Source organism: Xylona heveae, assembly GCF_001619985.1.
Source record: "Xylona heveae TC161 unplaced genomic scaffold L228scaffold_2, whole genome shotgun sequence".
NCBI lineage: Eukaryota > Fungi > Ascomycota > Xylonomycetes > Xylonales > Xylonaceae > Xylona > Xylona heveae.
This window is the reverse complement of record NW_017264194.1, coordinates 1,987,218-2,010,885: the sequence shown is the minus strand read 5'-3', so window position 1 is coordinate 2,010,885 and position 23,668 is coordinate 1,987,218. Positions and strand designations below refer to the sequence as shown.

General features: G+C 49.0%; 7 protein-coding genes across 7 annotated transcripts; 5 read left to right on the top strand and 2 right to left on the bottom strand.

Annotated features, from left to right (window-relative positions):
* Positions 1–585: 585 nt before the first annotated feature.
* L228DRAFT_207759 (glycosyltransferase family 5 protein) lies at positions 586–8,459 on the top strand (the record flags this gene model as incomplete). The annotated part of the gene is made up of 10 exons (XM_018329736.1): positions 586–939; positions 1,021–1,080; positions 1,143–1,258; positions 1,318–1,546; positions 1,610–2,085; positions 2,211–3,037; positions 3,100–7,052; positions 7,103–7,424; positions 7,475–7,773; positions 7,830–8,459. 10 exons carry the CDS (start codon positions 586–588, stop codon positions 8,457–8,459), a joined length of 7,266 nt encoding a protein of 2,421 aa, XP_018191004.1.
* Positions 8,460–10,329: 1,870 nt separating this feature from the next.
* L228DRAFT_236545 (glycoside hydrolase family 47 protein) lies at positions 10,330–12,099 on the bottom strand (the record flags this gene model as incomplete). Its single annotated transcript, XM_018330839.1, has 2 exons — positions 10,330–11,692; positions 11,792–12,099. 2 exons carry the CDS (start codon positions 12,097–12,099, stop codon positions 10,330–10,332), a joined length of 1,671 nt encoding a protein of 556 aa, XP_018191003.1.
* Positions 12,100–13,346: 1,247 nt separating this feature from the next.
* L228DRAFT_207457 (heat shock protein 70) lies at positions 13,347–15,552 on the bottom strand (the record flags this gene model as incomplete). Its single annotated transcript, XM_018329719.1, has 4 exons — positions 13,347–15,154; positions 15,211–15,276; positions 15,337–15,466; positions 15,526–15,552. 4 exons carry the CDS (start codon positions 15,550–15,552, stop codon positions 13,347–13,349), a joined length of 2,031 nt encoding a protein of 676 aa, XP_018191002.1.
* A 474-nt stretch (positions 15,553–16,026) lies between these two features.
* On the top strand, positions 16,027–18,942 carry L228DRAFT_244287 (hypothetical protein). The gene is made up of 6 exons (XM_018331885.1): positions 16,027–16,323; positions 16,394–16,462; positions 16,522–16,992; positions 17,043–17,986; positions 18,091–18,469; positions 18,530–18,942. The coding sequence occupies exons 1-6, from the start codon at positions 16,304–16,306 to the stop codon at positions 18,612–18,614; spliced, it is 1,968 nt and encodes a 655-aa protein (XP_018191001.1). The 5' UTR covers positions 16,027–16,303; the 3' UTR covers positions 18,615–18,942.
* L228DRAFT_76719 (hypothetical protein) lies at positions 18,435–19,019 on the top strand. Its single transcript, XM_018336841.1, has one exon. It carries the CDS (start codon positions 18,608–18,610, stop codon positions 18,986–18,988), a length of 381 nt encoding a protein of 126 aa, XP_018191000.1. The 5' UTR covers positions 18,435–18,607; the 3' UTR covers positions 18,989–19,019.
* A 147-nt stretch (positions 19,020–19,166) lies between these two features.
* Positions 19,167–20,436, top strand: L228DRAFT_244285 (translation initiation factor 3, RNA-binding subunit). The gene is made up of 4 exons (XM_018331884.1): positions 19,167–19,290; positions 19,352–19,973; positions 20,035–20,206; positions 20,272–20,436. Exons 1-4 carry the CDS (start codon positions 19,274–19,276, stop codon positions 20,322–20,324), a joined length of 864 nt encoding a protein of 287 aa, XP_018190999.1. The 5' UTR covers positions 19,167–19,273; the 3' UTR covers positions 20,325–20,436.
* A 427-nt stretch (positions 20,437–20,863) lies between these two features.
* On the top strand, positions 20,864–22,441 carry L228DRAFT_280685 (NAD(P)-binding protein; the record flags this gene model as incomplete). Its single annotated transcript, XM_018335811.1, has 5 exons — positions 20,864–20,917; positions 21,002–21,244; positions 21,327–21,384; positions 21,542–22,053; positions 22,277–22,441. The coding sequence occupies 5 exons, from the start codon at positions 20,864–20,866 to the stop codon at positions 22,439–22,441; spliced, it is 1,032 nt and encodes a 343-aa protein (XP_018190998.1).
* Between the last annotated feature and the right edge of the window lie 1,227 nt (positions 22,442–23,668).

Below are 23,668 nucleotides of genomic sequence, written 5' to 3'. Positions count from 1 at the left end.
ACTTCGGTGGGAACTTTTGCGGTGCTGGTCAACTTTTTCACCATCCTGACGCGCCTAGGAGGTAAACAGTGTCAAGGATCTGTTATCTACACAGGACACCACTCTTTACCCACCAGAGTTTGGTATCGTCATGGTTGTCACTTTTCCCCTGAGCTCTCCCTGTTCTGTCGTAGCCGTTAGCACTGCTGCTTGCTAAAAGGGGGAAGCCTAATTCTCGCTCGATCTAATCAGTATTTTGGCACTGCCGCGATTTGACCCCCGACCCGGTCCACCAAACTGGGGGCTGCTTTCGAAAATCCTCTCCAACGGGGTTATCTCGCAGCTCCTCCCCTTCGTCCCTCACTTTACATGTCCATCGGCGGTTGAGTTGAGCCTCACCACAATCGTGTCAACTGTTAAAACTACATTCGTTTGATATCGCGGCTCTCCTTGCAAAGGGTTTTCGATCTTTCCTCGCTGCTCAACTTCTAGAGCCGCACACGGTCCTCTCGCCGCAGTGGCGGCTTCTTATCTGTTGAGCTTCTCAGCGCAGGCAAGTCCGTCAATTCCACCGACGGCCACGCGAACGCCGGCCGGCTTCGCAGGATGCTGGGCTTTCCTGCGGCTGGCCTCTGGGTGCTACTGACTGCCTCGATTGTCTCGGGACTTCGTTATGATTCAGAGCAGATCCCGTGGAATCTGAACCAGAATCAATCCGCGACGAATCCTGTTGATTACTGGGGAGAATGGACCGGCCACTCCTACACGCCGTCGCCTGACAGTTGGCGTTTCCCTTTCTATACCGTTTTCCCTGACAGGTTCGTGAATGGCGATCCAACCAATGATGATGCCAATGGCACCTACTTTGAGCACGATATTATGGGCAACCAGCTCCGCCATGGTGGAGATCTGGCTGGCTTGGTGGACAGCCTTGACTATTTGCGCGGAATGGGGATGAAGGTCAGTATTCGCGTCTCTTATTTCTTAATCTATGCCCCTACATTGTGCGAGAGCGTTCGTCAATGACTGACCATTGAATAGGGTATCTACATTGCCGGTTCTCCATTTATCAATCAGCCTTGGGGCGCTGACGGGTACTCGGTATGCACTGGCTCCTGGTTGAGCTCGTAACAAGAGAGAGGAAGACTGACGAATGCTGCTAGCCGCTGGACTTGACACTTTTGGACCATCACTTGGGAACCATCGATGTGTGGCGCCAAGCCGTCGCCGAGATCCACAAGCGTGGGATGTATGTCATCTTGGATAATACTTTCGGCACGTGAGTTAGATAACAGCCCACCGATCTTGTCTCGTTATATACTGAATGTTGTAAATTAGGCTGGGCGACCTGATTGGTTTCAAAGGCTATCTTAACGCCACCGCACCCTTCACCCTCAAAGGGCACAAGGTGGAATGGAAGACAGACCGGATATACCGCGACTTTAACTTCTCAAACACCTGGCAAGACAATTGCCAGTTTCCACGGTTCTGGCTCGAGACCGGTTACCCTGTAGGATCCGATGTGACTGATCAATTGAAAGGGTGCTATAATGGCGAATTTGATCAGGTAGGGCCTTTCTGTCTCTTCTGCCTTGGTACAAGTTGGTAGCTGGTTGGCTGACACTCCGAGCAGTTTGGCGATACCGAGGCTTTTGGTGTCTTTCCAGATTGGCAACGTCAATTGTCAAAATTTGCTTCGGTTCAAGATCGACTCCGAGAATGGGACCCCGAAGTGCTCGAAAAGATTCAACATTTCTCCTGCTTGGCAATTGCAATGCTCGATGTTGACGGCTATCGGTTCGATAAGGCAACCCAGGTTACGGTGGACGCCATGGCACAATTCAATGCATATATTCGCGACTGTGCGGCCAGATACGGAAAGCATAACTTTTTTATGCCCGGTGAGATTACGGGTGGAAACGTCTTTGGATCCATCTACTTGGGTCGTGGCCGCCAGCCTGATATGACCCCCTCGAGCAACCTCACAGCGGTCACTATGACGAACAACTCCTCGGAGTCATTCTTCCTCCGTGATCATGGCGAAAATGCCTTGGATGCTGCTGCGTTCCATTATACGGTGTATAGAACACTCACCCGATTCCTAGGGTAAGTCGTCCATCTAGCTGATTTCCATTTACCTGAAACCCTTTGCCTTATCCCCCCCTCCACTTTACAACATAATCTCCCTCTCTTTTCTTTTCCCCTGAAAGGGCAGTGCTGACTTTGCGCAGAATGGACGGTAACCTTGAATCTGGCTATGACACGCCTCCTAATTGGGTTGAAATGTGGGAATACATGCTCCTCACAAACGATTTGGTCAACCCAAGCACGGGATTATTCGACCCCCGCCATATGTATGGTGCAACTAATCAGGACGTTTTCCGATGGCCTGCGATTGCAAATGGCACGGAGAGGATGCTCCTTGGATTGTTCATCACCACCTTGCACATGCCTGGAATACCTTTGGTTCTTTGGGGAGAAGAACAAGCATTCTATATCCTTGACAACACCGCCTCCAACTATCTTTTCGGCCGTCAAGCAATGTCTCCTGCACGCGCATGGCAGATCCATGGATGCTACGAAATTGGCTCTGGGCAGTACTACCGATTCCCAGTCGACAGCGCTACCGATGGCTGTCACGATCCAACTGTCAGTCTCGATCACCGTGATCCTACGCACCCAATCCGCAATATCATGAAGAGCATGTACCACATGCGCTCCAACTTTCCGGCGTTGAATGATGGTTACTACCTGCAACAGCTTTCCAACTTTACTGAAAACGTCTACTACCCTGGTAGTAATGGAACACCAACGGAAACAGGCATGTGGAGTGTGCTTCGGTCCATATGGGACGGCGTCCAAGACTTCGATGATGTCGGTCAAGGCAACCAGTCTGTTTGGCTTCTCTATTCAAACATGAACAGAACGCACAATTACGTCTTTGATTGTAAGAGCAATGATACGGCGCTTATAGCACCTTTCGTCACTGGCACGACTGTCAAGAACCTCTTTTACCCTTTTGATGAGTTTGAGCTGGTTGACTCGCCGCAGAACTGGAGTAAGTCCCATCTCAGAATTAAACATTAACGCCGCAGCACAATTTGCTGACAATTCTCCTAGCATTCACCAAATCAAAAAAGGTCAATGGCTGCTATGGATCTCTCACAATGGAGGCTTATTCATTCCGCGCCTATGTCCCCAAGGACAAGTTTGTTGAACCTCCGCCTATGCTCACCGGATTTGTTCCCGGACACGACGCGCGTCTGAAGTCAACTGTTGCGCCAGGGAAGCAGGAATCAATCAATGTGGAATTCCATTTCTCGACACCGATGGACTGTGATTCAGTGACCAATTCCATAAGCTTTAACTCGTCAACCGAGGATGACACAACGCCGTCTTTGGACAAGAACAGCGTCAAGTGCCAGACTATCTCGGCGGTTAATACGACGTATGTTGGTGGGATTCCTACCACCTGGACCTGGAAGGGTACTCTCATCAATGTTTCAAATGGTATACATGCAGTCACACTCAACAATGCCACCTCGCAGGCAGGCAATGTCACCGATGCTGTCGATCGGCTTCTTTTCCGAACCGGCCAGGACGATAATCCAATCGTTTTCCCTACGTTGGCAAACTATACGCAGGCTCTGTTACACAAGGAATCTGATGGTACACTCTACTTGTCGCACAAAGCTGCCGGCGCTGATATGTTCCGCTATTCACTGAATTGGGGAACCTCTTTCTCCAATTGGACAGAATACAAAGGCGGAAATACAACTCTGGAACCTCAGCATTGGTCGGGTGCGAAGCGACAGGCTTGGAAGGGCGACCATGTCATCGTCCATTATTACAGCCGCTTGGCAGGTAGCAGTGACGCCTTCCAGCATGCCGATGCTGTGGCCCAATCTCCAAAGCGATTCCCACATCTGTTCTTGCATGGTGCCTTCAATCAATACGGCTTCGATTCTGGTGTACCGAATACTATGACTTGGCGGGGCAATGGTATGTGGGACTTTAACCTCATGACTGAATGGCCTGCTACTTTCCAAGTCAATGTTTGGGGAATGAATCCTGATGGCCAGCCGGACCAAACCTGGGTTTTTGGTGACGTGGATGGTGATAGCGTTCTGGACCGGATGCCGCCATCTTCGCTTGCTGGCAACTTCCTGAATGTCTCAGAATATCCCCCTTCGCCATATCTGTCATACAAGATCTCCGTTAATGATGGCGACTATACATACACGCTAACGCCGTCCGGTAACCGATGGCATCAGATGATTTTGTTTTTCCTACTTTGGTTCGTGCCAGTCATTACCGGAGCGTTGGCTATTTGGGCTTTCATGAAGTCTTTCTACCAAGTCAAATTTAATCAAGTTGGTGTCAGTCAGAAGAGAGAGTTGATACCCTTAGCTCTACGTCGCAAGTTTGCTCGGTCGGGATTCTCAGCTGTGCCAGATAATGCGTCGGGACCGCTTTTGAAGCTCGGTCGCGCGATGAATAGCTCGACTAACGTTCTTGACACCGCCGCCGTTGGCGCTGCGGGTGCATCGACGAAGAGACGGATGGTGCTGATTGCCACAATGGAATACGATATCGAAGATTGGAAGATTAAGATCAAAATCGGTGGTTTGGGTGTCATGGCACAGCTCATGGGCAAGAATCTTGGTCATCAGGACCTTATCTGGGTCGTTCCTTGCGTGGGCGGAATTGATTATCCCATTGATACGCCGGCTGAACCAATGGTGGTCACTATCCTGGGTAAACCCTATGAGGTTCAAGTCCAATATCATCAGTTGCATAATATCACCTACGTCCTGTTGGATGCGCCTGTCTTCAGGCAGCAATCTCAGGCCGAGCCTTACCCGCCACGAATGGACGATCTCGACAGTGCCGTGTACTATTCCGCTTGGAATGCCTGCATTGCGGAGACCATCAAGCGATTCCCCATCGATTTATACCATATCAACGACTACCACGGTGCAGTTGCGCCTTTGCACCTCCTGCCGAATACGATTCCCTGCTGTCTTTCTCTTCACAATGCAGAATTTCAAGGATTGTGGCCCATGCGCTCAAACAAAGAGCGGGCAGAAGTTTGTGCTGTCTATAATCTTGACCCGAGCATTGTCAAGAAATATGTCCAGTTTGGTGAAGTCTTCAACTTGCTTCACGCAGGTGCCAGCTATCTTCGAGTCCACCAAAAGGGTTTCGGCGCTGTTGGAGTGTCAAAGAAATATGGAAAGCGATCATATGCACGTTATCCTATCTTCTGGGGGCTCACCAAGGTTGGCCAACTTCCAAACCCTGATCCTTCAGATACTGCAGAATGGGATAGGAACGAGGCGCAGCGAGGCGATGACATCCGAATTGATCCGGAATATGAAGGCTCTCGTGGTGACCTCCGGCGCCAAGCACAAGAATGGGCAGGACTTAATGTGGATCCAAATGCCGAGCTATTTGTGTTTGTTGGCCGTTGGTCCACCCAGAAGGGTGTCGATCTTATTGCTGATGTTTTCCCGGCCGTTCTTGAAGCTCACCCTAAGGTTCAACTAATCTGTGTTGGCCCTGTCATTGATCTCTACGGAAAGTTTGCTGCCTTGAAGCTTGGCAAGATGATGGAACTGTACCCTGGAAGAGTCTTTTCCAGGCCAGAATTTACTGCCCTTCCACCATACATTTTCAGTGGAGCAGAATTTGCACTTATTCCTTCTCGAGACGAACCTTTCGGACTTGTCGCTGTTGAATTCGGCCGTAAAGGAGCCCTTGGTGTCGGTGCGAGGGTTGGAGGTCTGGGACAAATGCCTGGCTGGTGGTATACAGTTGAATCTACCACGACTACACATTTGATCCACCAATTCAAACAAGCCATTGAAGGTGCTCTGGCATCCAAGACAGAGACAAGAGCCATGATGAGAGCTCGGTCCGCCAAGCAGCGATTCCCTGTCCAGCAATGGATTGAAGACCTTGAGACTCTGCAGGGCAATGCCATCCGAGTTCACAACAAGGAAGCTTCCAAAAGTGGATCTTCTACAAGACCGCCGTCTCCGATGGCATACAATCATCAATTTGGCAGCGAGCTCACGCTCCCTACGGTCGCTAGCCGTCCCGTTAGCATCGTCGGCCCTCCTCGAGCTTCATGGTTACATAGGAATTCCAGCAGCTTTTTCCGCTCCCCGAGTCCGGGCGCAGAGGAACAACCACCGGTGCCTGGCCCTGGTTTGAGCCGAAAGTTATCTCTTGGCATTAGATCTGGACCGGGACACAACAATCGAGAAAAGCGTCGGCGCAGCAAAAGCGGTCCTATTGGGGTTGCTGTGTCAGAAGTCGAAGATGAAAGCGAAGAGGACGACATTATCTCTCAATATGGTGACGAGTACACTGTTACTGCTGAGCAAGCTCAAGCTGGTCGAGCGATGGGTGAAGCATACTCTCCCGGCCTCTCCCCGGTCAGCCATGGATTGTCATATCCTCGACAAGATCATGAATTTGAAGAAGAACCGCCGTCCTTGCCTGGTACGCCTGGTGCAGTTTCCCCCGGCCCTCATTCACTCGGCCCCGAGGATGGATTGCTCGCACCTGTGTCCCCTTTTGCTCGTCAAGAGAACCGGCTTAGCAGTGCATCTGTACTCAGTCTTTCTGAAGTGGTGGGCGATAAAAAGGACTTCAAACTACAAAAGGTGGATCCTTTCTTCACTGACTCAAATGGCGAATACTATAAAGCATTTGAAAAGAGGCTAGAAGCACTTGATGGCAAGAACTCTGAAGATGTGATGTGCATTGAGGATTATCTCGTCAAAAGTGAGAAAAAATGGTTCGACAAATTCCGCGATGCACGACTAGGACGAGGCTCTACTCCTGCGCCCTCAGTTTTCAGGATGAAACGGCAACCTAGCCCTACAGGCTCGATCTTCAACGAAGATCTGGACGCAGAGCACAACAATAGCAGTGACAGCCACGATGAATCGGTCAAGAATGAGTTCTTGCTTGGACAAGACTACGTTCCGCCGTCCGGATTGAAGAAATACTTGCAATTCCGGATTGGAGATTGGCCAGTGTACTCCTTCTTTATTGCACTTGTGAGGCAATCTTATGCTCAATGGAAATCTACCCAGCTAATATAATCCAGGGACAAATCATTGCTGCCAATTCGTATCAGATTACTCTCCTTACAGGTCAAGTCGGAGAGTCTGCGGAGAAGCTATATGTCATCGCCAGCATATACCTGGCAACGTCGGTCATCTGGTGGATTCTTTTCCGAAGATTGAAGTCGGTCTATGTTCTTTCAATTCCGTTCCTCTTCTACGGCGCAGCCTTTTTCCTTATTGGTATGGCGCCATTTGTCCACCATGTAGCCGGCCGTGGATGGGTTCAAAATGTTGGGACTGGCATGTATGCGGTTGCATCTTCAAGTGGATCTATTTTCTTTGCTTTGAACTTTGGCGACGAAGGTAAGAATACATCTCGCTGCGGCATGTTCTCCAAGTACTTACTCTTCTAGGTGGCGCTCCCGTCAAATCATGGGTTTTCCGAGCTTGTGCTGTCCAGGGCACTCAACAGATTTATATTGTTGCGCTGTGGTTCTGGGGATCGTATCTCACCAAGCTTACCGACATGGGTGTCACGGAAGCAAGTCCCATTTCAATCACTTGGAAGATGACTGCTATCACTGTGCCTATTGCCTGTTTCATGTGGGTTATAGGCTGGTTGCTATTTGTTGGCCTGCCCGACTATTACCGACAAGTTCCCGGAAAAGTGCCGTCATTCTATATGACCTTGTTCCGACGACGAATCATTTTGGTACGTGTTTATTTCTTGTTGATGTCACATGAATTGGCCCCTGACAGACTATATAGTGGTTCTTCGTCACGGTCATCCTTCAGAATTACTGGCTTTCTGCTCCATATGGTCGCAACTGGTTGTATCTGTGGTCAAGTAATCATGCAAAAGCCTGGCAGATCATTGTACTTGTGGCTGCCTTCTTTATCGGTGCCTGGGCTGCCTTCCTCTGGTTCTTCAGTGTACTCTCCAAAGACCACTCCTGGATTCTCCCAGTCTTTGCCATCGGCCTTGGTGCCCCTCGTTGGTGCCAAATGCTATGGGGCATTTCCAACATTGGTCAATATGTCCCATGGGCAGGTGGACCTGTTGCCGGCGCGCTTGTTGGCCGGTCGATTTGGCTTTGGCTGGGTACCCTCGATGCAATCCAAGGAGTCGGCTTTGGTATGATTCTGCTCCAGACCCTTACACGTATCCATATTGCCTTCACCCTCATTGCGGCTCAAGTCCTCGGCTCTATCGCAACCATCTTGGCCCGTGCCACAGCACCGGATCAGATTGGCCCTGGTGGTGTTTTCCCTGATTTCTCTGGTTCCATTACCGATGGTCTTAAGCAGCCATATTTCTGGGTGGCACTCATCTTCCAGCTCATAATCTGTGCTGGCTTCTTCCTCTTCTTCCGAAAGGAGCAGCTTTCAAAACCTTAAGGCTGTCAATTATTTTCTACGTTTGGAAACCACTCTCTGTCTCTTGTTTCCTCTATTTCGATGAACCTCTCTGAGCGGTACCCACCATACGGTTCACGCTTCCTATCCGAAAACGGGTAACTAGGGGTACCGCCCCTCACATAATTTACGGCAAATGTTACGAACCGCATCGCAGTTACCCATTTCGGCACTTTTGTTGACTCGTCTCATGAAGTCGAGTTGCGTGAATCTTTCATCCAGCGGCATCTACAGCATTGCTTGCGCCAACTTCTATCAATATCATCCTTAAGCTGTCATCATCCCATTTGGATATGATACCAAAGGTATTTAGGATACCGGACCTTTGGGAAGATATTGCTACTCTCTCTGTCATCCATCTGCAATAAGAGTTGCTTAATGGCTTAGGGTCTTGCTTATCAGCTTTAATATATTCGTGCACGCAATGCGGATCCAGCGAGAAGCAAGCCTCGAATACAGCACATTGCAACGTTTCAATATTATTTAATTTTCATTTCTCTTCTACTTTGTACATAACATTCATTTCTTTGTTCCCCCATTTCGGCATTTCCGTTTAGATAGATTCTTCTTCTTCTCCTTCTTTTCTTTTTTATAACCCCTACTGTGTGGCGCATTGTAGAGAGAACCATATATTGTCTTCAGCGTGCCATTACATTGCATCGTCTTATCCATACTGTCTCCGCATGTCTATTGCCCTTTGTGGTTTTTATTCTGTCGTGAGGTTCGTTTTTCGTCTTTCGCATCGCATCGCCTTTCTAACAGTTGAAGTCCACCCCCCCCCTGTGGCGTGGCAGACCACGGATTGGTTGTTTTAGCATGATGGTGCGTAGGCAGGAGCTGGAACTCCCTTTTCCAATAGGTGCACGTCGTTTCAATCCGCAGCAGATGGTGTAAAGACTTTTGTTTGTAAATTAGAGAAATCTTCCTAGGAAACAATCTTACTGCGATCTTCAATTACAGAGTATCGTAGAATCTTGTCAGAGATATCTATTCTCAGTATCACGTGCGGTTCAATGTCGAATGGTTGCTGTAGAATGTGGATTATCCTCCCCAATCAAAAGTACATCTGTGGAGAGGCCGGATATCAGATGCTTCTAATTGCCCGTGGGACACCAAGGAGACGGTCCCAATGGGAAAGGGAATAGTTTCTCCGGCACACATATTCTCCGGGTCCTCTGAGGATCACGGAAGTGAGATTAAAGATGATCCCGGGAAAAGCGTTCCAAGCTCATAGTCGGAAAGTGCTGGGGCATGAGCATGGGAGGCGGCGCCGGTGCGGAAGAGACTGTTACTAAGATCAGGAGGAGAGGTCTTACTATGGACAGTACCATCACTGTTTGCACGGCGTTGATTATGACGACCGTAGACGAATCTTCTCATTGCGATTTGACTGCCTACCTAGGTAGACAGATAGATACTGAATACTACCGGTGACGATAATCATTTCATCATTCCAACCCATACCGTTGTGAGACCCCAAGTGAAAAAAGGAAACAGAAAACGAAAAGGGAGGAAAAGAAGTTTTTAAAAATAAAACCAACAATCAGTGAACCAACGACCAAACCCAATTTGACCCTGTTCCAACAGAGTCTCTGATTCCATACCGATAATGCGAGAGATGCAAACGTCCAACACCAATGACAAGTAAACTCCAGAATGGATAAAGGAGAAACGAAAATGGAGGATATTGAAGGTAATGAAGGAGAAAGTATCCAAGAAACTCGGGACGGGAGAGAGGAAAAATAAAGAATTCACTGGAGAATGTTAATTCAAGCAACCAAAGAAGGAAGAAAGCAAGAAGGCAAGAGAGCAAGAAAGAAACGATCCAAGAATCTAGATGCTTCTATATGCCTTATCGAATTTCTGGAGTAGAGATTCGCACGGGGTGTGCTTCTGTAGTAAACACCCATTCGTCGAGATTCATATGGGAGGGATCGACAAAAGTAAGGTAGAGATACTTGAGCGTTTCAGCAGTCCAGAAACTCTCGCTGTTATCCCCTTGTGGTGCAGTCGCGTTCATGACGTCGCGCAGGTCGCTGTAACCGTGCGCGGCGTGGCAGTGGTCGCGGATCGCGGTGAAGGCTTCCCAATTCCACTCTCGATATTTGGGGTCGCCGGTGAGGCGCCACGCGTAGAAGACGCTTTCGACGTATTCGGGGCGAAGCTTGTAGGTTGGCTCGTTGGCCCAAAAGCCGTATTGCTCCCATTGCTTGCGATGTATCTCGGTCTCCATCGTTTCCGAGGCGTTCTGTTTGGACCTCTCTTCCGGTATCCAGGAGAACTTCTCTGGTCCAACCTTGGTCGGCGTCACAGTATATGTGTGGTGGCATCCTTCTAGAAGCTCGAGTCCCAGCTCAACAATATCCTTCCGGTCAAGATATTTGCCGCCTAGCAGGAGATTTCCCGGAACGAAGTGAGCCAAGTGGCTCATCTCATTTTCGTACACACCATCTTTGTTCTTCCCGAGAAAGAGATGACCTTTTCCTCCGCCTGGCGCAGCTGATCTACTTATCAGGTGTTTGCGAAGGGAATCCACGGCCTGAATCCATCGGTCTCGGTACGTGGCGGCGTACGGCTCGTTTGGGGCCATAATGTAGGCTTTTATCAGATACTCGTAGTAGCTGTCATGGCCCGAATCCCAGGTCCGGTCGTGACCGGCCGCTTTGCCGGTGATGATATCGATAGGAGCGTCTATTATACCTGGGAGTTCTTCAGGGTCTTTGGGCCAGACCATTGGACCCCATGCCTTTGTTGCATTGAGGGTGTAGACGGGGTCTCCAGTCAGCCGACTGAGCACCCGGTTTTCAAGATAGTTTGTCCCTGCTCGTGCTGGAGCCACTGCCGGATGGCCCTCTATGACATATTTTGGAGCCGCGCCAGGGGAGTCATTTTCAAAGTCGATACGCGGCCATGGTAGTCCCGACGGAGTGTCATAAGCCGGGCCCAGCTTTCGAGCCAGCGCCTTAGCCTTGTCGAGCAAACGATCACGTTTCTTTCGAGGCGTGTCAGGCGCGACCCCGCCGTCGATGAGTTCGATGAGAGATATCATGCCACCGAGATATCGTATTGTTGTCTCGAATGGGTCAACGAGACCGCGAGCTTTGTCGAAATCGATCTTCTCAATGATGTGGTCTATTTCTAGCTCTAATTCGGCGGATAAACCCATCACGGCGACTGTTGTTGAAGAGTCCACGATGAACGCTCCCCAGCCATTCCTGCATGGCACATTGAATTGTCAGCATTTAGGCTCTTTAAGCCTCCAAATCAATTGCTTTGGGGGATTGATTGCGACGTGCATATGCTAGTATTCTTACCTGGTTTCTCTCGGCTTTCCAGAGATAGGCTTGATATCGTCGTGGCCCCAGGCTTTGGACCTGTATTTCCAAAATGTCTCCTTCATGACGCCCAAAACTTCCTCAGCTCTCTTGACGTCGGCAAAGTCAACTCCGCTATCCTCGAACGCCGCATATTGGACTTTTCTTGGCCCATTGTTACCAAGTCCATAGAAATGGAGATCTCCCCGATTTATGTCCACATGACGAAATAACAAGTAGAGTAGAATTACGCTTCCAAATGCCAAACCTATGAGCCGGTAACTGGCCAGCCGAAGACCGGAAATCATGACCACTGCATATACCTAGACAGACTCTGAATGTTGGCCAGTTTTCCCAGTGGCTTCCTCATGCATAGCTTTCTAAAAGCAATCTCAGCGTCGAATTTGACAGAAGCTGCAGAAATCCCAGGAATATTTGGCCATTATGCTGTTGGTTGCCCATGATATATATTAAACTGGACATGCTGTCTCCTTCGTGCCTTTCAGCCCACGGGTGCACGTGATGCCCCTTGCGTCTCCCTGCCATGCTGGCCTTTCATTGCCCAACCCCCCTTCTCCCCTCACAACTGTTCGCATAGATTAAAGCTACCTTATTTGACCAGCTAGTGTTATTTCCGGGTTCACTCTGCAGATTGAAGAGGCTTTCAGTCGACCTTGGTGGTGGCCGCTGCTCGAGGGAGGTAAATCAGTCCTCACCTCCTCATCTCCCCTCGCCTGCGCCTCCAGCAATGTCGCTTTGGCAGTGAGTTATATTCCGCGCCTCCCACCCCACCCCAAAGCGCGAAATAGAAGGGATTTACAAAATGCCATCCCTTTGATAAAGCGCCAAAAATGGTCAAGGTGACTGATCTTTTTTTTCTGGTCCTAGATGGTACCGCTCATTGAGCCCGCGCGCCCGTGCTTTCCTGGGGTTGGGCACAGTAGCGTACGCCACTTTTGGACTGGCCCTGTCTGACCGGTTAGAAAAGTCATTCAATCTGGAGGCTACGTCGGAAGAAAGACAGAGGCTGAATGAATATATTCCTAAAGTAAGAGCTGTCGACCGAGAGTATGGTGACGGGACCAAGCATGGGTGATTTCCAAAAGAAATGAGCAATAGCTTGTTATTATCTCTTCGTAGATAGTACTTAGGGTTGATTCCTGGCTCGGCCGAAGGGGAGCGCTCACGCACAGCATGTAAGATTCAATGGGTGAGAACCCTGTATATGGATGGAATGTCAAAAAAATATTTTGAATCAAAGATTTTAAATTCAATGAGAGGAGAATAGCGTATTATAATCATCACGATTGTATTAATACAAGGTGCCCGTCCTTTGTCATAACCAGCACACGATGACTCCCGCCTATGACCTATGAAGACACCTGGTAGAAGAGAGGAAAAGGCTTAAGATAGTAAAACAAATGATGAAATATTCCACAACAGCTTACTGAAGGGAGTATGAAATATAATACAATGCCAACATGTCTAATCACAAGAAAAGAAATAGACCGATTAAAAAAAGGGAAGACGCTTTTGTTGGGCTCAGAGAACAAATTTAAGGCTTCTTCTCGCCCTCACCAGTCTGCTGACCCTCGCCCTGGCCTTGCTGCTGCTGCTGCTCAGAGCCCTCAGAGCGAGCCTTGTGCATCTTGTCGAAAAGGTTCAAGCTGGCCACCTGGAGCTCGTCAGTCTTAGCCTTGAGGTCTTCAGCAGTCGCGGTGCCCTCGCCAGCCTGGCTCTGGGCAATGAACTCGCGAAGAGAGCTGATCTTCTCACGGATGGCGTCGGCCTCGGTCTTGTCAAGACGGTCCTCGAATTCCGTCAGGGCCTTCTCGGTATCGTTGGCGACGCTGTCGGCGCGGTTGGCAGCCTCAATAGCAGACTTGCGCTGCTTGTCCTGTTCACCGTAACGCTCGGCGTCATCAACCATGCTCTGGATCTCAGAATCGGAGAGACCGGAGCCGGAAGCAATGGTGATAGACTGGTCCTTGTTGGTAGACTTGTCCTTGGCGTGAACGTGGACGATAGAGTCGGCATCAATGTCGAAGGTGACCTCAACCTGGGGGACACCACGGTGGGCAGGAGGGATGCCGACAAGCTGGAAGTTACCAAGCAGCTTGTTGTCACGGACAAGCTCACGCTCACCCTGGTAGACCTTGATCTCGACAGCGGTCTGGAAATCAGCCGCGGTAGAGAAGACCTGAGACTTCTTGGTGGGGATAGTAGTGTTACGGTTGATCAGGCGGGTGAAAACACCACCGAGGGTCTCGATACCGAGAGAGAGGGGAGTGACGTCGAGAAGAAGGACATCCATGACTTCACCAGCGAGGACGGCACCCTGAATAGCAGCACCGATGGCAACAGCCTCGTCAGGGTTGACAGACTTGGCGGGGTCGCGGCCGAAAATGCCCTTAACAGAGTCGGTAACCTTGGGCATACGGGTCATACCACCGACAAGGATAACCTCCTGGATGTCCTTGGCTTGGAGGGAGGCATCCTTGAGGGCCTTGCGGACCGGGTCGATGGTGCGGCTGATGAGAGGCTCCACCAAGTTCTCAAGCTGAGATCGGGTAAGCTTGGAGTTGATGTGCTTGGGGCCAGATGCATCGGCAGTAATGAAGGGAAGGTTGATCTCGGTCTGGAGCGAGGACGAAAGCTCAATCTTGGCCTTCTCAGCGGCCTCACGGATACGCTGAATGGCCATGCGGTCACCGGAGAGGTCGATTCCAGCCTCCTTCTTGAACTGCTGAACCAAGTGACGGACGAGAGTGATATCAAAGTCCTCACCACCAAGGTGGGTATCACCGTTGGTGGACTTGACCTCGAAGACACCCTTCTGAATCTCAAGGACGGAGATATCGAAAGTACCACCACCCAAGTCGTAGACGGCGATGATGCGGTCGTCCTCCTTCTCAAGACCATAGGCAAGAGCAGCAGCAGTAGGCTCGTTAACAACACGCAGGACGTTCAGACCAGCAATCTGACCCGCGTCCTTGGTAGCCTGACGCTGGGAGTCGTTGAAGTAGGCAGGGACGGTGACAACACCATTCTTAATAGGCTTGCTGAGGTAGTTCTCAGCAGTCTCCTTCATCTTCTGCAGAACGAAACCACCGATCTGAGCAGGAGAGTACTTTTGACCGCGGGCCTCAACCCAGGCATCACCGTTGGTGTGCTGAACGATCTTGTAGGGGACTTCATTGAGATCACGCTGACATTCGGGGTCGGTGAACTTGCGACCGATGAGACGCTTAGTAGCGAAAAGGGTGTTCTCGGGGTTAACAACAGCTTGACGCTTGGCGGCAATACCGACCAAACGCTCACCATCCTGAGTGAATGCAACGACGGAAGGGGTCGTCCGAGCACCTGCAATTGTCATGTTAGAAGGTGGCAATCAATCATGGGGACAGGGTGGCACCTACCTTCAACGTTTTCAATGATCTTGGGCTGCTTTCCTTCCATGATGGCGACAGCCGAGTTGGTGGTACCTTTGAGTTGGTTAGATTACTGAACGAGTTGTGAACGCGACCAATTTTGCAAGAACTTACCAAGATCAATACCAATGACTTGGCCTTTAACCTTTTCCTCGCCGCCAGTCGAGTTAAACCGCGTAAATGAAGCGCCGAAAGGCGATCTCAGCGCGGAGGCGCGACGGAGGGCAGGAGTGGCCCTGGGGAGCTGTCGTTGAAAAGTCAGTAATCCAATAGTTCACCAGTGCAATAACGGAACATCCTTACCGCTCTTGAAAGTCTTGACGACAACATCTTGCCAAATTAAACCACACAGCCAAAGAAAAAACAACAACGAAAGAACCAAACAAAGGGCTGGTGAATTGGATGAAGATGGGAAGAATTGAAGGTGGATGGGATAAGAAGAGATGGAGATGGGAGGACGTCGTCGGCAGGAGCAGGAAAAAGATTTAGCGTCGCACTGATTGCACCAAAAAGGGTGAATGGGGCGTGAGACTGAGAAGGCACGTTTAGCCGATCCATTGCCGAAATGGGGGAGGCGAGCAATTTTGATAGAAGTTGGTCGAAACTTGGTGAAGTGAACTATAACGCCAGGTTACCCGGCATCTCATAATGGCAATTTCCGTCCATTGGGAAACCCCCCCCTCGCCCGGAACTAACCACATTCCGCCTTTCCTATTCGGATTCTGGTCTCTCATGGGAATCTCAGGGCTGCGGCTGCTGCTTCACTAGGTAGGGTGGGGAAGTTGGCCGACGTCACTGGTAGTCTCGACTTCACTTCGGAGCAAATGTGCAGTGATATTCCCTTTTTTGAATTGTACAGATATTTGTATGGCTTGCGACTCTTGACAGTATTATCATTTGCTTCGAAGCAAGCGTGGTCAACCCAGAAAGCCTTTCGATTTAGCCATCCATTCTCTCTCGTGACTGTCGCATCCGTGAGCGTGTTATTATTTCCGCATTCGAATCCCGTGTCATCCGCCACCAGCTATTCAAATCTCTTCTCGATGCGAGGACAATTGAGCTTCGACTTATTTGCGGCAGAATGACGGCCGACGAGACGTTGTGCGTTAATTCCAACACTTACATGAAGAGACCCTTTCAGAATGGGCTCTAATTTAGTTTTGCTCCATAGCTACCGGCCCACTGAGAGTCTCATCCTGCCCTCTCCACGATACTTTTTTCCGATTAAGATACCAGTTCCGTAAGCTGGAACATAGACCTTTTGTAGTCACAGACCAGGCGCTGAAATTATGCGGGCAGTCACTGGCAACTTCGTCACTTTATCAGCTCGCCTAATCGGGGTCTTATTTACTACGTTTCGGAGAGGGAAATTTACTGCTTACATGCGAAAACCAGGGAGAGACAAATTGTCGGCGTGTTGCCGTTTGAGCCAAGGTGCCTGGTAGCTGGCTATGGATGGGTATGTGTGGGAGGAGGGGATAACGGCCAGTTTGCCGCGGTGAAGTTGGACCGCGCAACAGAGACAGAAGATGCAGCCGCTCGTCGCCATGCAGATGTGGATGCTCTATTACCAGCAGACCTTGACCCCGAATCACGGCGGCAAACTCATGAATTGTTGGAAGAAACTATGGCCATTGCGCGAGAGCTCCCCAGACGAAAGCCGGAAGTGCGAATAGAAGAGCACGGCGGTCTGATCGTGAACTCAGTTACACTACATCAGTGGAAATCAAACGAAGAGTTTGGGGCCGAGGAGACAGTGGCAATTATCACGTAAAGCCCTTTGAAAAAGTTAGCTTGCAACAACAGCTGAGACATTACAGGAACAATGACAAGACGGTTCGCATATTCTCGTTGACTCAATTTCGGATACTCTCGACGCTCGAGTTGCCCTTCGCTACAAACCACGCTACTTTGTCTCCAGATGGACAGCTTCTCGTGGTTGTTGGAGACTCCACCACCGTCTATTTCTACCGCCGGAAGAAGGTTTCGAATTCGTCAAATCCCAAACGCCACGATGCTGAATCAGCGGTAGAGAAGCTTGAATGGGAAGTTTGTGCAGCTCCACAACTTCGAATAGCGACTGAACATTGTTTCACTACAGCGTTTTCTCCAGGTGGACACCTTTGCGCTGTGGGCTCTCAGGATGGAATCGTAACTATATTCGACTCCACTCTGATCGACGGTGCAGAAGGGGATGACGATGCTGTCACGCAGATACTTCGGTCGTCGCGTCCAACGCGAGCGGGCGCAGTTCGATCCATGTGCTTCTCGCCTGAGCCGTGGGATCTTCTTATTTGGGCAGAAGACCACGGCAGAATATGTGTAGCAGACGTTCGAACAGGATTACATGCGCGCCAGGTCATTCATTTGGATATTGACTCTGACAATTTTGAGACTGTCGAAATTACCGATGTGGAAGAGAGTCTGCTCGACCCAGAATTACGGGAATTAAGTAGCGAGGCTGAATTTATCAGACGCTACCGAAGGGCATTGGATGACCACGACGAGACCGCTGCCATCAACTTTGCAGCCGACTATATCGGAGCATCCCCAGTACGTCGTCGGCTGCAGGCAGCCCCTCATGCTTCAGATGACGAGCCACGCGCATTCACCGAAAGAGAGCGTCAGCTTCTAGATGCATTACGTGCTTCGAGAGAACGTTTAGATGCTCGTGAGCATGGACAAATGAGCCCCTTCAGTGTCAATTATTTACCTTCACCAGCTAGCCGGGAAAATCGATCAGGGTCGTCGCTTTTAACACCTGGTGAGTTATTACATTTTCGTGTATAGCCATTGATCAATGGCGGTACATCAAATGCTCGAATCTCGCCTGGCAATGCAGAACTTTTCTCCTGATTTGTTTTATAGAACCTCTCTCCCGAACTCAGACAATCTCACCCACTCAAGGTCGCTTAAGAGGCTCGCCTTCAACAACAAGTGATCCTTGGCGTACGATTGAAGCTGCAATGGCTGCGGGCCCTCTTCCGGACGCGGCGACGCGGCTCCGACGTGAGCGAGAAGCCTCCATTGAGGCAACATTTGAACGCCGGCAAATCACCTGGGCGCGGTTGGATGCCGCCAGGAGAGAGCGGCTAAGAAATGTGCATGCGCGAGGCGGCCCCGTGGATGAGGATGGTCTTGGAAGATATGAACTTGGGCTCCTACGACGAGCAGTAAGTCATCGTGAGAACGCCGCTGATGGAGTTGGAACTGCTGGCGTAACGATGGACGATGATGGCCGAAAACTGTAAGTGCTGTAAAGCCGCGTCGTTGCCACCTATCATGCTAACACAGGGATCCACAAAAGTTATGTAGGAACGGAGGAAGGAATTACTGAATTCTACGTCAATATTCAAGAGAGGAAGTTCTTCCCAAAGTTTCTACCATGCTGAATTCCGAAAATGGACCCGGAATCAGTGCCCGTGCAGGAGCGCGCCCCCAACAGCCATGTCACTCATCTTCAGCCTCGTTTTTGGTAGTACATATGATCATTTCTACCACTCTTTTTTCTTTTTTTCTAATTTTCAGGTCGGGTTGGTGCAAAAGTGGACTGTACAACTTATCTGAAAGGAATCCAGCTCTCGGGGCGTTATTATCGATTGGGAGAGCGGTGGTCAACTCAGCTCAAATGATCACCTCCCCCACGAATTCACTTCTTGAAAATACAGGCCCTTTATGTATTGATATTTTGGTTGAAAAACTTCATCATATCTACCTAGTAATTATTTTAACTTTTTTTTCTACTGTAATTTCGACCTCGTCTTGACGTATATCCATCTTGTGCTTGGCCATTGTCGCATAACTAGGTCGCAGATGAAGCGATTGTTCTTGGGTTTCGCTGGAGGTACAACGACATAAGTACCAGTAGACTGCTCTGTCGTTACCCGATTGGGTTAAAACCATTCTCGCCCCACGAACTTGCCTCCCGATATCGAACTTTGAGAAATATCACACACAATAATTCGCCCCTTGGCAAGCCATCGATTCGTTTCGCGATCGTGTCATTTATCCATCCAAGAACTGGCACCCATAATCGCTGCTCGGATCAAAGATGTCCAAAAATATAAAGTATGATATTTTCCAGCAGATCTTGCGTACGACATCTAGCTGACCGTGTGTGCGCACAAAGCCGGGCCGACTGGGCCGACGATGAAGAATTCGACGATCCCTCTGTTCTCCCTCCCCAGCAGATCACGACGAATAAGGATGGCACGAAGACTATCGTAACCTACCGATACAACGACGATGGCAAAAAGGTTAAGACAACTCGCCGCATTAAGACTGTAGTCATTAAGGAGAGAGTCAATCCCCGGGTCGCCGAGCGAAAAGGCTGGGCCAAATTTGGCCTCGAAAAGGGCCATGCCGCAGGCCCTTCGCTGGATACCACTAGTGTCGGCGAGAACATTATTTTCCGTCCTAGCATCAACTGGAAGGCGAACGCCAAGGAGGAGAAATTGGATAAGAACAGTGTGAAGGAGCAACTCAAGGACAAGAAGGTCAAGTGTCGTATTTGCAGCGGAGACCATTTCACAGCTCGATGCCCATTCAAGGACACTATGGCTCCAATGGACGAAGCTGGTGGCGCTGGCGACTTGGGAAGTGGAGGTGAAGGTCCTGAGCCCGCAGGAGGCTTGTCAGGTGCTGGCGGGAGCTATGTTCCGCCGCACCTGCGAAGAGGAGGTGCAGCTACCGGAGACCGTATGGGCGGCAAGTTTGAGAGAGACGACCTTGCCACTCTACGTGTTACCAATGTGAGTTCTCTGTTGAGACTGGGTTTACAAAATGTTGAAACTGACCGTTTCATCTTTACAGGTCAGCGAGTTTGCCGAAGAGCAAGAGCTGCGAGACATGTTCGAGAGATTCGGTCGCGTCACAAGAGTGTTCTTGGCCAAAGACCGGGAAACCGGACGGGCCAAGGGCTTTGCGTTCATCAGCTTTGCGGACCGCACAGATGCTGCAAGAGCTTGCGAGAAGATGGATGGCTGTAAGTGCAAACCATTATGGCCTTCTTTTTTAATACTCGTCATTTGCTAATACAGATTTGTGTAGTTGGTTATGGTCACCTTATCCTCCGTGTCGAATTTGCGAAGAGATCGCAGTAAAATCGTCTCGGCTTGTTAGGATCTTTCATCTTATCGTGCATTCGGGCTTTCTTTGGTGGAGTTTATGACCCATTTGTAGCTTAAAAATGTAAGCATGATTTGTACACTCTCGCCTTGTAGGCTTGCTTGTGTGGTTCATTTCCTTCTACGTGATGTAGATGAAGCTCGTTTTGTTTACCTCGCTGGGCCCGAGCGGATACCGAAAAACAAACACACCCGCAAATGTTGTCGTAAGTATCCTGTCGATGTGAAATGCAATTCGCCAATGGATATATAAATACTTTTATAGAATGCAATGATTGCGCATGAATATAGAACAGTATTGCGGATATGTACAATGTGTTTACGTCATGAGCCCAAAGACGACACATTATCTTGTCGTCACCACGACATATGGGTTGGAAGATGTGTGACTATCAGAAAAAGCAAAATTATATATATGTATATATATTTTGCTTGGTGTAGAATGCCTTCATTGCATAGACGCTTTTGTCATTTCATCTCTTAGGACAAGATAGATTCTCGGCTTGTTTACGACCATGGGCCAAAACACATTTGATCCAAACACTGACGTGCCCGACCTCACTGGCAAGGTATATACATGTCGTCCACTGTTCGAATCATGAGTCAAGAATAACAGATGATCGTTATAAAGTTAACCATGGCTCTATGTCTAGGTCTATGTAGTTACAGGCGGTAGTGCCGGCATTGGTTTCGGAATCGTGGCACACCTCCTTCAACATAACCCGGCCAAGATATTCCTCCTTTCCAACAAGATAGAACACGGCGAGGACGCTGTCCAAGAACTGAAAAAGTGGGGGGACACCAACCTCGTCGAGTGGAAGAACTGCAACCTGCTCAGTTTGAAAGAGACCGACGAGGTCGCCAAAGACCTGAAGCATCTTGAACAAATGGATGCAGTAAGTCAACCACAGCTGGGTATCTTACTGCATTGTTCTGTAATCTCTTGGATTCTTACATTTTCTAATTGTACTCATCTAGCTCATTTGCAACGCCGGTGAAGGCGTGGGAAATTATAAGAATTCTGACGACGGCATTGGTGAGTAGCCTATGCAACGGCCATCCATCAATTTATTCTTGTTTTTCTTTCTTTTTTTTTCTCTCCTCTCTCTCCATCTCCCCATAATCAAATCAACGCTGTATTCCATTCACGGCATATTTCTTCCTGGCTGAATTTTACTGACCTACCAATACAGACTCGCACTTTCAAGTCAATCACTTAGCGCAAATGCACCTGGCGCTCACAGTTCTCCCTATCCTTCAAAAGACACCAAACTCGCGCCTCGTAGTGCAATCCTCAGAACTGCACCGGATGGCACCAAAATCCACCGCCTTTGCATCTGCGTCTGAGATCAATGAAGAAGACATCGGCGCGTCCTCGCTTTACAGCCGCTCCAAGCTCGCCCAAGTGCTGTTCGTCAAAGCCCTGCTCCGCCGAATGGAGCAAGGAGAAGTCGGTGGTGGCGGCAGCAGCAGCAGCAGCAGCGGCAGTAGTAGAAGCGGCATACCATTCATGAATGCTACGCATCCCGGAGCCATTGTCACTGACCAGCAGGACCAAGCTGTCGAGGCATATGGCACGCTGGGCAAGATTGGCGTTGCGGCCGTCCGGCCATTTATGTCGGACCCTGTCAAGAAGGGGTGCCGAAGCGCTTTATTCGCTGCAACAAGTGAAGATGTCGTTAAGGAGAATATTCAGGGACAATATGTAAGTTTACTAAACGCTTTATGTTGTTGCCTTTTGTGCAAAATCACCTCTTTCTTTCTTTCTTTCTTTCTTTCGCCCTTGACTTTATATACTTTTCACTCCTTTACTTTTTCTTTGCGGTATCCATTCCCCATGTTCATGTATCCATGTATCCATCTCCAAAACCCTAAATCTCATCTACACAATTCTGCTGACCGGAGGTGCTCCACTATCACCGCAACAGATTGTCCCAGATCGCAAAATAGACACACCCTCCGATCGAAGCCAGGATACTCAGCTCCAAGACCGGCTCTGGAAACTGAGCGAGCAGCTCCTCGAAAGCAAGCTCGGCGTCTTATCCTGGAAAAAACCAGCACGTAATTTTAAAAACCTGTCAACACAAACCTGACGCTGGTCGTAAGCCCTTTTGATCTAAACGATCCTATCAATGCGCCGTACAGTGTACTACTGTACAGTGTACTATATATCCAAGACCTCATGGGTCCAACAAATCAGTTTGCACATCGATAACAAAAAAAGCCAGGTTGCTTTGCTTCCTTTTCGAGCGTTACGGGTAACATCATCTAGCTACGGTCCACCAGTCTACCACTGTATAGTTGTAGAGATATGAAATCGATCTTCTCAGGAGTCATGCATTTCATTCGAGATTGTGGTATTTTTATCATGACACGTTGAAACAGGAAGAGAAAGAGTAATTCGAGAGCAGCTGGAAGGAAACAGAAAAGATATATAATGAATAAAATAAAATGAAATAAAATAAAATAAAAAAACACGCAGAAATATAAGCGGTATCAAGTGAGAAAATGAAAATTATAGAGAAAAATAAAAAAAAGTATAAAAAGTAAGAAAGCCCAAAAGATATCTGATATCTTTCGGAAATAGAAAATCGTAATCTGTAATCATAGACCCATAACCACGTAATAAATACTCCCCCATCATTTTGAGAAGGGGCAAAAAAAAGCCCATCCATCATGCGGCCATGCCTTTTACCCTGAAACCCTTTACCCATATCCAATTTCCTGTAGCCGTTCCGGTTCCCATGCCCATGCCCATGCCCGTGACCGTACCCGAAACGCCAATCCCGAGTATCCTTCACGCCAAGCTATTTGGTTCAAGGACCCTGTTTTCATCCTTGAGCAGAAAAAATTAAAAAAAAAAAAGAAAAAGAAACAGAAAGATAACGGAAAAAAAAAGTTCAAATTCAATTCGCAAAAATAAGAAATATCCTTCTAAGTTCCCCCATTTTTTCCAGACTTGGTCGGACAAACTTCATTTAAATGTCGGAATGGGGAGATCAAGGCATGCAGAATGAAAAGAGCGGGCGAGTTTCGGACATCGGAAGTCTTGCCAGCGAGTTCAGTGATGCCAAGCATGCGGCGGCCCATGCATGAATAAAAACTGATGGAGTTCGAAAGAAGGTGGCTCTATCAACCCTCGGGATGATGCCAAATCGGGACATCGTGTCAGCGAAAAGCGATTGCTTCAGATCAGTGGGGAAAATGGCAAAGAGCAGCGAGTAACTCTTTTCCCTCAAAGTAAAAGCAAGAAAAAAATAATACATAAAAACTAAACAAACAGTGAGGAAAAGTAGTAGAGAAGCAATCAAAGTGAAAGA

Coding starts and splice junctions, on each gene's coding strand:
- L228DRAFT_244287 (XM_018331885.1), top strand. CDS start 16,304: ATGACGGCCGACGAGACGTT. Junction 16,324..16,393: donor ATGACGGCCGACGAGACGTT/GTGCGTTAATTC, acceptor TTTGCTCCATAG/CTACCGGCCCACTGAGAGTC. Junction 18,470..18,529: donor GACGATGATGGCCGAAAACT/GTAAGTGCTGTA, acceptor GATCCACAAAAG/TTATGTAGGAACGGAGGAAG.
- L228DRAFT_76719 (XM_018336841.1), top strand. CDS start 18,608: ATGCTGAATTCCGAAAATGGACCCGGAATCAGTGCCCGTGCAGGAGCG.
- L228DRAFT_244285 (XM_018331884.1), top strand. Junction 19,974..20,034: donor CCACTCTACGTGTTACCAAT/GTGAGTTCTCTG, acceptor TCATCTTTACAG/GTCAGCGAGTTTGCCGAAGA. Junction 20,207..20,271: donor TTGCGAGAAGATGGATGGCT/GTAAGTGCAAAC, acceptor AGATTTGTGTAG/TTGGTTATGGTCACCTTATC.